The sequence below is a fragment of the Patiria miniata genome, unplaced genomic scaffold (genome assembly GCF_015706575.1).
Source record: "Patiria miniata isolate m_02_andy unplaced genomic scaffold, ASM1570657v1 HiC_scaffold_18, whole genome shotgun sequence".
Taxonomy (NCBI): domain Eukaryota; kingdom Metazoa; phylum Echinodermata; class Asteroidea; order Valvatida; family Asterinidae; genus Patiria; species Patiria miniata.
Window position 1 is genome coordinate 10,521,280 of NW_024037056.1, and position 14,195 is coordinate 10,535,474.

A 14,195-nucleotide genomic window follows, 5' to 3' on the forward strand; every position below is an offset into this window, starting at 1 on the left:
TTGGGTTAGGATGAAGAGGTCGATGGAAAGATTGGTTTGATCTTTGAAAAGTCAGGTTAGGCGTGTGCCTTCAGGCATGAAGTAATGAAATTGTTAACCCCTACAATGGCGTTTTGGTCATCTAAATTGGTCTCCTCAAACAGCTTTATGAACCTAGCACAAAATGGGCTGTTCAACGAAACAAGCTGCAGCAAACCTTGAGCACAGAGACTCACTCATAACTAGAGTGCAGCTTTAAGACACCAGTCTGTCTTGGTTTCGTGACATGCCGTGAATCCTCTTAACACAACACCCGAGCTGGCCGGTTATATTCGGGCTTTTGATCAAGACTGAACCAGGCTTACTGATCACTCTTATCTCAAGATTTATCTTCTTAGGGCAGTTTAGCACCTGATGAATGCCGACCACAAGCAGGGATTAATTAGTACCGCTTGCCTAAACGAGGGGAGTGTGTGACCTAGTGGTTAGGGTTCGTGACTCATGATTAGAGGGTCCGGGGTTTGAATCCAGCCGCTGGTCATATATTGTGTCCTTGGGCAAGGCACGTCACCCCCTTGCCCCTCTCCACCCAGGAGTATAAATGGGTACCGGCATTAGCTGGGGAGTAACCTGCGATGGACTAGCATCCCATCCAGGGGGAGTAGAAATATTCTCAGTCGTTTCATGCTACTGAAACCGGAGATAAACACCGGCCTGATGAGCCACATTGGCTCGGGACAGACTTTATTTACTTTTACTTTACTTGCCCGAACGACTTGTTAGGCATACCTGAATCATTCCTCAGATGCCTAAATGGACATGGATTTTTCATAAATTTAATATCCAAATTGAATACCGATACCCAAAGAGCGTGGACTGGCCTCCTGTGGTATTACTACTTGCCTTAAGGGATTAACCAGATAATGTCACACTGGGCTCAGTCAAAAATAAACATCCAAACTCCTGGTATAAAAAGGGCCAAGGCTTTTAAAAGGGAAAATCACCTCATGAGGAAGGGTCTGGATGAATGACCTCTTAAATACAATTTTGCAATTCGCACATTGTTGTTTGCCAGATTCTGCAATGATCAGAGGCCATCCTCTTGGGCTTGACCTGAAAGGTGACGGTCTCCAGGACAGTGACAGAAGGCAGGACAATCCCCACGTCACAACCTCCCATCAGTCCCCACGCAAACTGGAGCCTATGACCAACACCCGCACCCCGGCAGCAGCAGCTACACAGACCAACCTAGACACCCAGCGAATGGGGCAGGTCCAGGGTGCCTTCGTGGATCAGATCAACTCGGATCTGAAAAATGGGGCATTGGACACTGACCCCGCGGACCATACCCACAGACCAGAACTGACCTATCACAATGGTGATCCAAGCGTCACCTCTGGCAGACTGACTAATGGGGAGGCCCGAAAATCAAGAGTTGCTCATCAAAACCAAGGTCTTGGTTTGGACGGAGGGAGAACACTAACCGAGATGGATTTGAGGACGTTTAGGGGCGAGATGGATGAGAATCATCTGAATCCTGGAAGGCTGTCTTCTTCCAGGACACAAAGCGGGAGAGGAGATCAGAATCGGATGCAGAGCGCCAAGAGCTACAACGTCACCAATCCCTGGTTCGGAGCACGCAACCTCCAAACCGTTGGCCAGATCAATTTGAGCAACGGTGGTCCACTCGGCCAAGCCCCGCCCCCAATCAGAACACCGCGGGGTCGCCAGCTGTCGGCCGTCAAGAAGAACCACATGGACCTGATAGAGCAGCAGTACGGCCGCTTCCTGTCCGGGGTAGACCCCAAGAGGGCGCCCTCCACTGCCGCTAAGTACCTGCAGAGTCTCGCCAGGAGCATGAAGGGCAGTGAAGGGATGCCCAATCAGCCAAAGGCAGTGACAAAACGGGTGGATAAGAAATGAAACAACTACCGCAAGATCCTGATGAAAATCTAGACCGAATTGGGGCGATGCTCATACAGTAGCATGTTGTTAACTTATCACTACTATTCCAGTATTGGAAGCTTGATGTGAGCAACGTGATCAGGCTAAAACCCTTTACTTTATTTTTGGTTTTCCCTAAATTTTTTTTAAAGGAGGGGAAATGAATGGTTTCGCTCTGAAACTGAAATCTCCGTCCACGTTGTCTAGTCTAGGAGTCTTTTCTTGCCTTGCACAGATTATGACATGTTGTTACCTTGAGAAAGGTCATGCCACAACTGAAACGTTAGTCCATATAATTTTTTTTTTTAACCGATGACCACTAAACAACAGAGATAAATTGAAGGACATGAATTGCATTGTTCTTGGGAGTTCTTAGCTGGATGTGAACCGGAACCTCACGAAACGCAAGCTCTACATCAACGATCAACCTCTACTTAGCCAGTAGTTGTCCTCAATTAAACTTGGTCTATATTTAACATAATGGTCAGAGGTTGGCTAGAGGGAAATTCAATGCTCCAGTTTACACAAGCAGAGCTTTTCTATTCTACACATTTATTTATTGCATTATTCTATTAAACGTGAGCATTAAATTCCTATCAGCGTGAATGACAATCATTGACCAAATATTCCATTAATAACTCACACTGAAAAACATAGGTATTACATTTGTATATCGAAGAGCAATCACTAGTCTAATAATAATTATTAATAATTTATACATTAATATTGCACAAATTCCATAAAAATATGATCAAATCCACATTACAATTATTATCCCTGTTCATCAGGAATGAGACCCTGCAGCAGTTTGACATCCGCGCAATAATGGTCTCTACCTTCACAGGTACCCATTTATAATCCTGGGTGGAGAGAGGCCGTAGTAAAGTGCCTTGCCCAAGAACACAAGCACCATAGTCCCTGTCAGGGTTCGAACCGAATCACCGATGTGCCACGGCACACGAGTCAAAACACCCTTACCATTGGACCACAGCACCCCACCTGGACCACAACACCCAACCTAGTCTGTCATAAGTCAATCATACATGTAAGTCAAATCACAAGCGCGGTGGCTACAGGGTTCAAGAGTCCGACTACCAAATGTCTCTGTAGCAGTTCATTCAAAAAGATTGTGAATGACTTGAGATAGAATTGACTCGTGATGAGTTGCGATGTTCTTGTTGTAGGACTTGTGATAACTTAATCTCAACTTTTTCATAGGTGTGATTTTGTATTTGGTTTGAAAAATAAAATATTTGAAAACAATCCCATCCCTAGTATTCACAGCATTTGATGACGAAGCTAGTAATATAACTTCTTGAAATTTCAAATTATAACATGATATTCCATTCAGAATAGGGCGAGTAAAAAAAAATGTCCCTTTGGATAATTCCTTGTCTCCCACAAAAAACGGGAAAGAATACCAGTTTTTTTCTCTTCAGCCAACATTTGATATTGGTATTGACCACATTCAGTGCAAATTTCACTGATTTCAGCCATGCATGCGAAGGATACAGGCCTTTCTTTGTGACTACCCAAAAACACTACCAACACAATATACAGAATCGGCCTCTTTGTGAACACAATGGCACGAATGGGCCTCATCAGGACAATGAAGGAAATACATGTATATGAAATAACAGAACAAAACAGCAATCAAATGGAATTACATCTATTGAAACTGAATTACAGCTAAGGTTCCCATTTTCACTGTCCTGCTGCTCGACCTTCCACCTGTCTGTCATTCAGATCAATGCATAGTGCCCGTGTCCTCATGTCCGCAATACGTCTGCGGACAGTCCGTGTTCTTCTGAGGGTTTGCCAACAAAGTACTGGTGGCATATTTCCCCAGTACTTTGTCGGCAACATTCCTGCAGGGTTTTTGCCACAATGCGGTACACCCGGTCCTTGAGGTACACCACAGAAAAAAAAAATATCTCGAGATTTTGGCGCCCCTCGTGGGGTTCTTGTTTGCGCCATTAAATAATGTTAAACACCCCCGTAAAATGTTGGGCATAGTGTTTTGGGAAGTCACAAATAAAGGCCTTATCCTTTGCATGCATGGATGAGTATCAGTGAAATTTGTACTGAATGAAGTCGATGCACAGATCCATTGTTGGCCGAAGAGAATAAAATGGTAACCTTGTGCGTTTTTGTAGGAGACAAGGAATTACCCAAAGGAATATTTTTTTGTACTCGCCCTGTTTATCAGTGTAATTAAGTGTTGTTTAAGGTTTGTTCGATTTGAATTGATTGGAGTAATTTGCAGTAATTCTAATGTTTGTCATTTTGCTTTAATTTAAACAATGCAAATTTGTTCCCTGTATTTTTTTTTCTTCATTCAATCCAAATCGAACGGTTGGCTTTTTTCATACCGTCCACTTGTATAAAGATATTGTATCATATTTACGGCAATAAATGACAGCAGTTTTGTTTACATTATTGTCAGCCTTCTTCAATTGTATGTCACTTATTTGTGCATGCGCTCATATCATTTCAGACTTAACTTTTTACATGTAATTAGATAAGTAAAACACAAATACTGTCTAATAAACAATTCGAATTTACCATTTACATGATACAATTATATAACACCAATAAAATTGAGCTACACTTACACGCAAGGCAATAACGTTTTCTCCCTTGCTATGACAAAAGAGTGTTGACTCGAAATTGATTAAGTCTTCGATACGTTAATTTTGGCTATAGCAGGCGCTAAAATCGGATGCGACTTGTGCGGAGACTACGTACACGAGGAGCACGACAAAATCCCATAGCCGGACGACGTCCGAATTCAACGGTTGCAGCCGGGAATTACACATGTGCCTTTGCAAGCAGCTAAATCCACTCAGACGGGTAGACGTGTGTTAGTCTCCACTCAATTCGGTCAAATGACTAAAGTCAAGCGGCCTACTCAAATAACTACCTTCCAAATACAGTTTATTGAACAAGACATATTATTTTCCAAGATACCCTTCCTTACATGATATTTTTTTTAAAACTTTGACTACTGCAGTACCGCTACTTCAACACATCTTTTGTCACAAAATATCTTAAATATTTATACACCAACAGCATTAGCAATGTACATGTTTGTAAAACTTGATACAATAAAATTACAATTCTGTTAAATAATATACATGTATGTCAATGTCATAGATGATTTTTTTTTTTTATTTCGTCAGGCGGACTCTACTGCACTTGCCACCGTGATGATCTGATTCTTTTCTTCATTTCAGAGTCTTTAGTTATCCAATTCCTATGTATATTTTCCTGTTCAATGTATCCGTTTCATAAGTCAGTTTCGTGAAGGTAGAACATGCGACTTTTTATCCCTAAATGGATTTTTGCTATCAATCACTGTGCGGAGATCAGTGGCAATTCTGCACTGACTTTTTGAGGGAGTCAATCCGAAGTAGCAATCTTTCTACACGTACCTTCGTCAGTCCTGAAAATCCTCCAAACCTTCCTAGTGGTGTTTGAAGCAACTAGAAAGGTTGAAGTTAAAGTTAAGCACATGCTTGGAATTTCCAAGCCGGCATCTTACATACGAAAGGCTCTTTGTTAGAGCAGTGGGCGTCATTCATGGACCCGTCCGCCGACAACATCTTGACGCAATGCTCGCTAGCAAGGTTGGGCTCACCCGGGATCCAGTTGAAAAATCCAGGCAGGCTTCCATCGATCCAGACATACTGACCGTTCGGACTGCTCTCACTTGTGTATCCAATCCAGAATCGCCAGCCTATCCCGGCTTTATCGGCGTAGCTTGTGACGAAGTAGCTTTCGTTGACATTAGCCACTGATACCAAATGAGCAGATCTTCCCGGTGTGGAGAAACTCTGGCAGTAGGAGTCAGCATCCCAGAATGATCTTCGTTCCGCCACACCTAGGTAGCAGTGATCTCCATAACGTAACCACGGTACTTGGCATAACACTTTTGTGAAAAGTCCATCAGTGCGGCAGATTTTTGTACTGTATATTATAATAAACAGAAACACTACAAGCTGCCGTAATATAGTCATGGTTCGGAATTCGTACGGTGATCACTTTATAAGAACGCGTCGGTTGTCGGAATTAAACTATCGATTATCAGTTTTAGAATAGTCCCGAGCGAAATTCAATATACGTGCTGGTAGGACCGAGCTACAAAGATGCGAATTGTCTCTACCTAGTTCGTCGTTTTTGGCATACACAGGATCATTGTTTATCATGTCCAAAATTTTGAACAATATGTCAATCAATTTCATTAGAAGATACTGCGAGAGGCAAAGACAAAGCTCGCCACAGTAAAAGCAACAATATAATCCTCCGTTCACAGATCGAGAGCGATCCACCGATCACGGTAAAGGAATGCTTTGTGTAATGAGAAAGATTCCACTAATCACTAAGAACGATTCTAGCGCTATGAAGAACGATTCCTTCCTTCACGGAGAACGATTCCACAGATCACGGAGGACGATACCCCGGATCACAGAGAACAATTCATTCATCCATGGGAACGTTTCTTTCCTTCATGGACATTTTTCATTCGTTGACGTAGATGTTACTGATGTTCATCAAAAAGTTTGCCTTTTAACAGAATAACCTGCGAAACTGCTAAAACCGCCGCTATTACTGGAACGGACTCTTTCGTGAAACACGAAATGTGTTCGTAGTGTGTCGGTGCTGTCTCAGTCTTGACATGCTTCCGTCTTGTCTGCCTCAGTCAATCTGCAATTTGTTCGAGTCATCATCGAAGTCACCACTGACAGCAATAACAAACTACTTATATGTTTGGCATTATTTTGCCACCAGTAATATTCCAACTTTCATCGGATTCAACCTGGAATCTGAAACGATGCCCAAGACCCGTTGACTTCGGGAGAAAACGACCCATCCACTCACTTTGAATTGCCAGAGTGGTCAAATGTTTCACATACAGTAGTAATAAACGTTAGGGGTGGTTACAAATTGCGTTCAGAAAAATAAAAACATCAAGTGTTTATTGAAAGTCTCCGAGTTGCGCAGGTGAAAATCAATAAGTTTCCAACGTTTGACATCGACCTTCGTATAGCAATTAATGTTGATTGACGGTTAGTAGTCAGTTTATTAAAAGCCTCCGCGTCGACGATGGCCCGGTAGCTTGGCAATATTATAAATGTCTCCCATCGATGCATACAAGTATGATCAATAGCACGTACGCGTATAAAAACGGTTTGACTGATTCTTATACAACCTTGCAATACATTATTTGAAAGTCTCCATGTTGCACGCGCAGTTGAGAACATCGTGTTTTTCTGCATCAACGGAGACCTTCACATTATGCTGACTGCATGGTTAGCAGTCGCTTAATTAACATGTTTCGTCAGATGTAGCCCGGTATTTTGATAATTATAAGTTATCTCGTCGGTGCAACAAAGCGAAGTCGCCTTTACAGGTTGATGTCTAATTACAGGTTGATGCAAGCCAAGGTGGTTCACAGCCACCCTTGTCCATTTGTAGCAAGTCTATCTTGCATTTTGCATCTATTAGTCCAACAAGAAGCAGAACGAACAAAACGTTAAAAAATTCCATGTATTCATGACTGAAAAGTTCGGTTGACTGAAATGTTTGCTCGAGTCATGCTCCAACTTCCATTGGAGTCGCCATGTATTCAAACACGGTGCTCAAGACCCGTCGCCTATCTGCACCTAATCCACAGACCAAGTCTGCCACAGACGAACGTCTACATCGCATCTGTGCTGGCTGCCTGGTGAGCAGTTTATTTATCCACTTCGTCCAGTTCTCCCGTCGGTGCATATAATTATGATAGGCACGATATCACAACAATAATGCGTATATCTTTCAAGTCTGAGCAACAAGCACACGAAGAACAACAAGCATGCTAAGTTGCTTGGTAACACGCATCAACAGAGCAACAGGTTGACGTCTTCACCTTAAAGCGACTAACGTCTGTAATACGCGGCTGTCATTGTTTCTGATTGACGGACGCAGACGAGTAATTAGTTTGTAGATGGACCTTCGCTTACTTGTTGCTGTTGTCCATCTATTAATAAGCTAAGCTTCATTGACATTTAATATTTAGAAAGATGAAGTGAAGTCTTGATTGCTGAAACTATAATGAGACCTATCTGAAATTGCCATAACTGATGATGACATGGCTCTTCAGAAAAGTTGTTTACGACCAAGTATCACCGTCACTGTGACTGAAGGCTTGGTAATATTCCAGATTTCAGGTACTTGTGTTCTTGAGCATGACACCTTACATTAAGTAATCTGTCTGTCCGTAGAAGTACAGAATGATGTCTGAGATTCCGGGGTAGGATGTTCGTTGAAATTGCGAGCGCAAAGACTGTAAAGCCAGATCGAGCTTCAGCAGGAAATCGTTTCCCATGTGAGTTCCGAGCCAGAGTGCACAACTTGCAATGGTAACTGAATGAGATATGTTTAGCCGGCTTACGGCTTACATGTCATGGCAAACTGACTTGTCATTTTGTGTCATTTTATCGTCAAAGTAACAGAAGGCTTGACAATATGTCAGATTCCAGGTACTTGTGTCCTTGAGCATGACATCTTACAGTTAGTAACTTGTCCGTCTGTAAAAAGACGGCATGATGTCTGAGTTTCCGGGGTATGATGTTCGATGAAATTGCGAGTGATAGTTGCGAATACAAGCCTTACCAGGCCCGTTAAGCCAGAGTATACCAAACGGATACCAATGGTATACGCGTTCGTGAGGCACAGGTACAAAGGGAGATGTGAAAGACAGGTTTCTGAGTTGTTGGTACCTAGACCATGTGGGTGTTATTATAGGTTGCACAAAGACTATTGTCGGATTTTCCAATTTTCATCTTACAGATGATGAAACGGGGGTTTGTACACCACTGAGCAACCCAGACGGCGCTTTTGTAAATACCAACGCAGTTGTACATGTTGTTGATGGGTCTTCCCGGGGCCCAGTTCTCGTAGGTAGGGATGCTTCCATCTGTCCATCCGAATGGCCTCGTGTTGCTTTCCCTTTTGTATCCAATCCAGAGACCTTTGGATAAGTCTATGCCTGAAGCTGTCGCGTATGAATGGATGAACTGATTCTCTTCCTCACTGGTAATCGATGCCATATGAGCTGGTCTTCCAGGTTTGGAAAGATCTTGGCAGTGGTTCTCAGCCTTGTTAATGTTTAGACGGGCACGGACGCTCAAGTAGCAGTGGTTGCCCCATGCAAGCCAAGGTGGTTCACAACCACTCTTGTTGATGTCCCTTTGTCGAAAGGTGATCTTGCATCTTGCATCTGTCTGTCCAACAAGAAGCAGAACGAAGAATCGTACCAAATGACGTAAAATCATGACTGAGAGTTTGGCTTTGTTTTGCCTCCAGTAATGCTCCAACTTTCATCGAATTCCAAATGAAATCAGACACGATGCTCAAGACCCGTCGCCTATCTGAAACCTCCTTGGAATACTGTACAGACGAACGAAGACAATGTTCTGTGTATAAACCTCACTCTTCGGTCATTAAAGACGGATACATGCAGTTAAAGATAATCACACTAGCAGTTTTGAGATTGTCGTTTACAGTATCGTTGCCATTGACTTCGAGAGAAAGCAACCATCCAGTCCATGTGCTTCATGATGCCAGTAGTTTACGTTAGTGGTGGTTACAAATTGCGATTATTGGAAGTCTCTGAGTTGCGCAGGTAGGAATCAAACCAGTTTCCTACTCCGAGATCAACGGAGACCTTCGCATTTGTGCTGGTTGTACGGTTTGCAGTCAGTTTATTAAGCCACCACGTCGATGCTGGGGCCGGTAGCTTGGCAATATTAGCGTCTCCCGTAAGTGCTTGCATAGAAGAATGATATTGAAAAAGCACGTACGCGTAACGGTTGGACTGGTACTTATACAACCACATAATGCATTATTTGAAAGTCTCAGTATTGCACGCGCAACTGAGAACCACACAAGTGTCTTTTCCTGCATCAACGGAGACCTTCGCATGTGCTGGCTGTACGGTAAGCAGTCGCTAATTTATTAAGCCAATACGTCAACATGTGGCCTGGTAGTTTGGTATATAACTTCTCCCGTCAGTGTACTAAAAAAAACCATATCTTCTCATGGGTGAGGGGAAACGCAATCTCCTACAAAAAGTCAACAACAACCATTTTTGGTTGCTGGGAAACTCGTTTTTTAATACTGAACAACAGGTTGACGTCATACAAAATCGACGTCTGTAATACGCATCTGCCATGGCTTTTGATTGGCGTACGGAATAGGCATTTTAGGTTGCTCTCAATTGGTAACTCGCATTTGCATGGCCAACACGTGGACGTCTTAAGTATAATAATGCGCGTCTCCCCTCGCTTCTGATTGGCGTACGCAGACGTATTGAAGAAAGTGGGCCAAGGTTTCAGGTGACAATAAGATATGAAGGCTGCCATTTGGGTAATTTCTGCCACAGTTTTTGTTCTCGACGAAGTCCTCGGTCATGAATTTCTGCTGAGAGAATTCGAATCCAATTATAAGGGACTGAATAGACCTGCTGCCATTACAGAGGAAAAAAACTAATAATTTGATCCAAGTTGGCCATTATGGGCGATGTCTGCCTCAATTACTGGTCTCGGCCGAGTTCCTTGATGACAAATTTGTGCCGAGGGAATTTGATGTCAATCATAGACACAATTATGAGCGACTGAATAGACCTGCTTCCCTTGCGGAGGAAAACCAATAATTTGATAATAATAACCAGATTCCTACTCCGAGATCAATGGAGACCTTCGCATTTGTGCTGGTTGTACAGCTAGCAGTAAGTATTTAGCCACCGCTACGATGATAGGCCGATAGCATGGCAATTTTAACGTCTCCCGTAGGTGCATAAAAGTATTGACATTGCACGTACTCGGTTCGGTTGCACTGGCACTTAGAATCACATAGCATGGTATTTTACTTGAAAATATCATTGTTGCACACAAAATTGAAAAAAAAAAACTTCAAGTGTCTTCCTCTGTATCGTCGGTGCATAGAAGTATGGTACAAAATTTATTGACATATGCACGTACGTGTAACGGTAGGACTGGTGGTTATAGTTATACAACCACATAATGCACTATATTATTTGAAAGTCTCAGTATTCCACGCGCAACTGAGAAACACAAAAGTGTCTTTCTTTCTGCATCGTCAGTGCAAAGAAGTATGGTATTGACATAGCAACGTACGCGTAACGACCCTTAATTATACAACCACATAATGCATTATGTTATTTGAAAGTCTCAGTATTGCACGCGCAATTGAGAACCACACGGTTTGTTTTTTTCTGCATCGTTGGTACATTAATTAAGTATGGTATTGACATAGAACGTACGCGTAGCGGTTGGACTGGTAATTATATAGCCTTGACCAAGGCTATCAGCTTGTTCCCATACGAGCTTGTTCCCGCTACCGCACACAGCGCGCGCCGCAACACTATTACTATACCGTTAGCCTCGACGACCCTTGCATGTGCTTTGTGTGCATGTACGTACACCCCACACACACTTCCGCAAACAGCCGTACAGAAAGTCGAGGCCTCCGCCTCGGCTTCTTACTGTACGGCTGTTTGCGGAAGTGTGTGTGGGGTGTACGTATAGATGCACACGCAAGGGTCGTTGAGGCTAACGGTATAGTACAACTAGCGTGTCGCGGCGCGCGCTCAGCGGTAGCGGGAACAAGCTCGTATGGGAACAAGCTGATAGCCTTGGTCAAGGCTAGTATTTATACAACCCATACTACATTTTACTGAACAACAAGTCGACGTCTTACGAGACCGACGTCTATAATACGCACCTGCCAATGGTTCTGATTGGCGAACGAGGACGATGAGGCCTGATTGGTTCGTTAAAGAGGCACATCGTCCTGCAATTGCCGTGTGGTTCATAGGAAAATAACCTCATGTCTCACTGTTCTTGAGAAAAAAATGAGGACAAAACCGGTTGTTTCTTCTGATTCGGCAGACATTATGTTATATATGTTTTCCCAGCCGTAAATTAAGTCTCTGTGTTCATGATGTCGGAAAATACAACGTATACATGTAAACGTCATGTACCGTCGCGTCCACCCCCTGTGTCACTGTTTCCCATACTTGCCCTCATTGCATGTGATGCACCGGTAGGCCTACCGTACATTATGTGCACTTGAATGGCATCAGGCAGCACGGCCCGAGCGGTGGAAGCGTACGTTGCGGTAGATAGGTCCCAAGTAATCTATCACCCGAACAGCATGATGTTTTGAGTCAAAATTTCGATCTCGTAAGAATAACCCAAAACGGACTTTTATGCTTTAGTATGGTAGTATGGATGTCTACTTTGTCTACTTTGTCTACATGTAATATCATTTCGTGAGTAACGCGTTTTGTTGCCAAAATGGGCGCTTTCAAAATGCAGTTTCCCTTTAATTAAGCTGCGTTTACTTGTGATAGGAGTAAGCGCTGTGCTGTGGTACCTTTGTGAAAGGCATTGCATCGATTTAACTCAAGACTGTTTATACGGGGACTTATATTTTGTCATTACCATAGTGACTAAACTCCTCATGAAAGTTGCCTTGTACCAGGCCTGGTCGTCCACGCTGTGATTTCAAATTTCCCGTGTATGTGTCCTTGACCACGAATTTCCTTTGCGTAAATGTTAATGGGAAGAGAGGATGGATAGCATTGATGGGAGAACCAGCAGTCACAAATGTCACCAGTGGTGTACGCGCTCAACTAATTAGAACTATCGTGGATACAAAATATAGTTTCAAAGTTTTTGCGGGAGATTGCTTTTCGTGAACGTCGCAAGCAAGAGGTGAAAACGTTGCTCTTTGGACAACTTTTAAGTAAGTGAGTGAGATCTGTGTAGTCGTAGGTAATGCTTAACATTTATAGGCAGTCTGACTTGTTATATTTGTGTCATCTTCATCATCTTGCAGACAAAACTACGCGGGTTTGTGCACCACTGAACGCGCCACAGTTTGTCTTTCACGTTGACACATTTCATGCCAGTGGCAAGGTGTTGGTCTGGATCCCCAGCTCTCCAGCTTGAAAAACCAATTGCTGAACCATCCGTCCAGCTGAATCCCCCGTCGTACCTGTATCCAATCCAGAAACCGTCGGTCTTGATCCCCGAAGCTGTTGCGTAGGCATCTATGAACTGGTTCTCCTCATCGCTGGTAACCGACGCCAGATGAGCCGGTCTTCCAGGTTTGGAGAGACCTTGGCAGTAGTCCTCAGCAAGGTAAAAATTAGGCTCCAGGTGACTGACAGTCAAGTAGCAATGGTCGCCCCATGCAAGCCAAGGTGGTTCGCAAACAGAAGTGGTCATTTGTCGCAAGTTGATCTTGCATCCTGAATCAATTTTGAGTTCAATCAAAAGCAGAACGAAGAATCGTACCAAATGACCTGAAATCATGACTGAGAGTTTGGCTTTATTTGTCCTCCAGTAATACTCCAACTTCCATCGGATTCCGAATGAAATCAGACACGATGCTCAAGACCCGTCGTCTAATTGCTATCTCTTTGCGAATCCACAGACCGAGACTGCCACAGCCGAACGTCTGCATCGCATCTGTGCTGGCCGCATGGTTAGCAGTTTATTAATCCACTTCGTCCAGTTGTGCCGTCGGTGCAAATAATTATGATTGGCACACTTTTTCAATTATAATCCACATCTCAACGCGGGCAAGCAAAAAACAAAGTCTTACACAAAGAGTAGCAACAACAAGCATCTTAGGTTGCTTGGCAACTCGCACTAACTTAGCCATCACGTTGACGTGTTTCAAAAGCGCCTAACGTCTATTATACGCGCCTGTCCCCGCTTCTGGCACGCACGCTCAAGTAGCAGTGGTTGCCCCATGCAAGCCAAGGTGGTTCACAACCACTCTTGTGCCTTTGTCGAAATTTGGTCTTGCATATTGCATCAGTTTGTCCAACAAGAAGCAGAACGAATAAACGTAACAAATTATGTGGAGTCATGACTGATATTTTCGGTTGACTTTGGCTTGAGTCTTACCACAACAAGTATTTAAAAAACGCTGCTTAAGACACTTTGCCCGTTTGCAACCTCCTTTGAAAATCGCTGACAAACTTCTGCTTCGCATCTCTGCTGGCTACACTATAATCAGTCAGTGTTATTGAGCCACTGTACGTCATATCATTTGGTTTGATTTCTCCCGTTGGTATATAATTATGTTTGGCACACTATTTCAATAACAATCTAAATCCCCTCGTGGACGAGTGAAAAGAGTTACAACAATAGGTATCTGAGGTTGCTTGGTAACTGGCATTTACAGGGCCA

At 43.3% G+C, this 14,195-nt stretch overlaps 1 protein-coding gene and 1 pseudogene across 1 annotated transcript; one reads left to right on the plus strand and one right to left on the minus strand.

Annotated features, from left to right (window-relative positions):
- LOC119724562 overlaps positions 1–4,363 on the plus strand; it is a 54,644-nt pseudogene extending 50,281 nt beyond the window's left edge.
- Positions 4,364–5,429: 1,066 nt separating this feature from the next.
- LOC119725121 (macrophage mannose receptor 1-like) lies at positions 5,430–13,223 on the minus strand. The gene is made up of 3 exons (XM_038196482.1): positions 12,885–13,223; positions 8,816–9,191; positions 5,430–5,806 (listed from the first exon to the last, which is right to left on the minus strand). The coding sequence occupies exons 1-3, from the start codon at positions 13,221–13,223 to the stop codon at positions 5,430–5,432; spliced, it is 1,092 nt and encodes a 363-aa protein (XP_038052410.1).
- Positions 13,224–14,195: the final 972 nt, after the last annotated feature.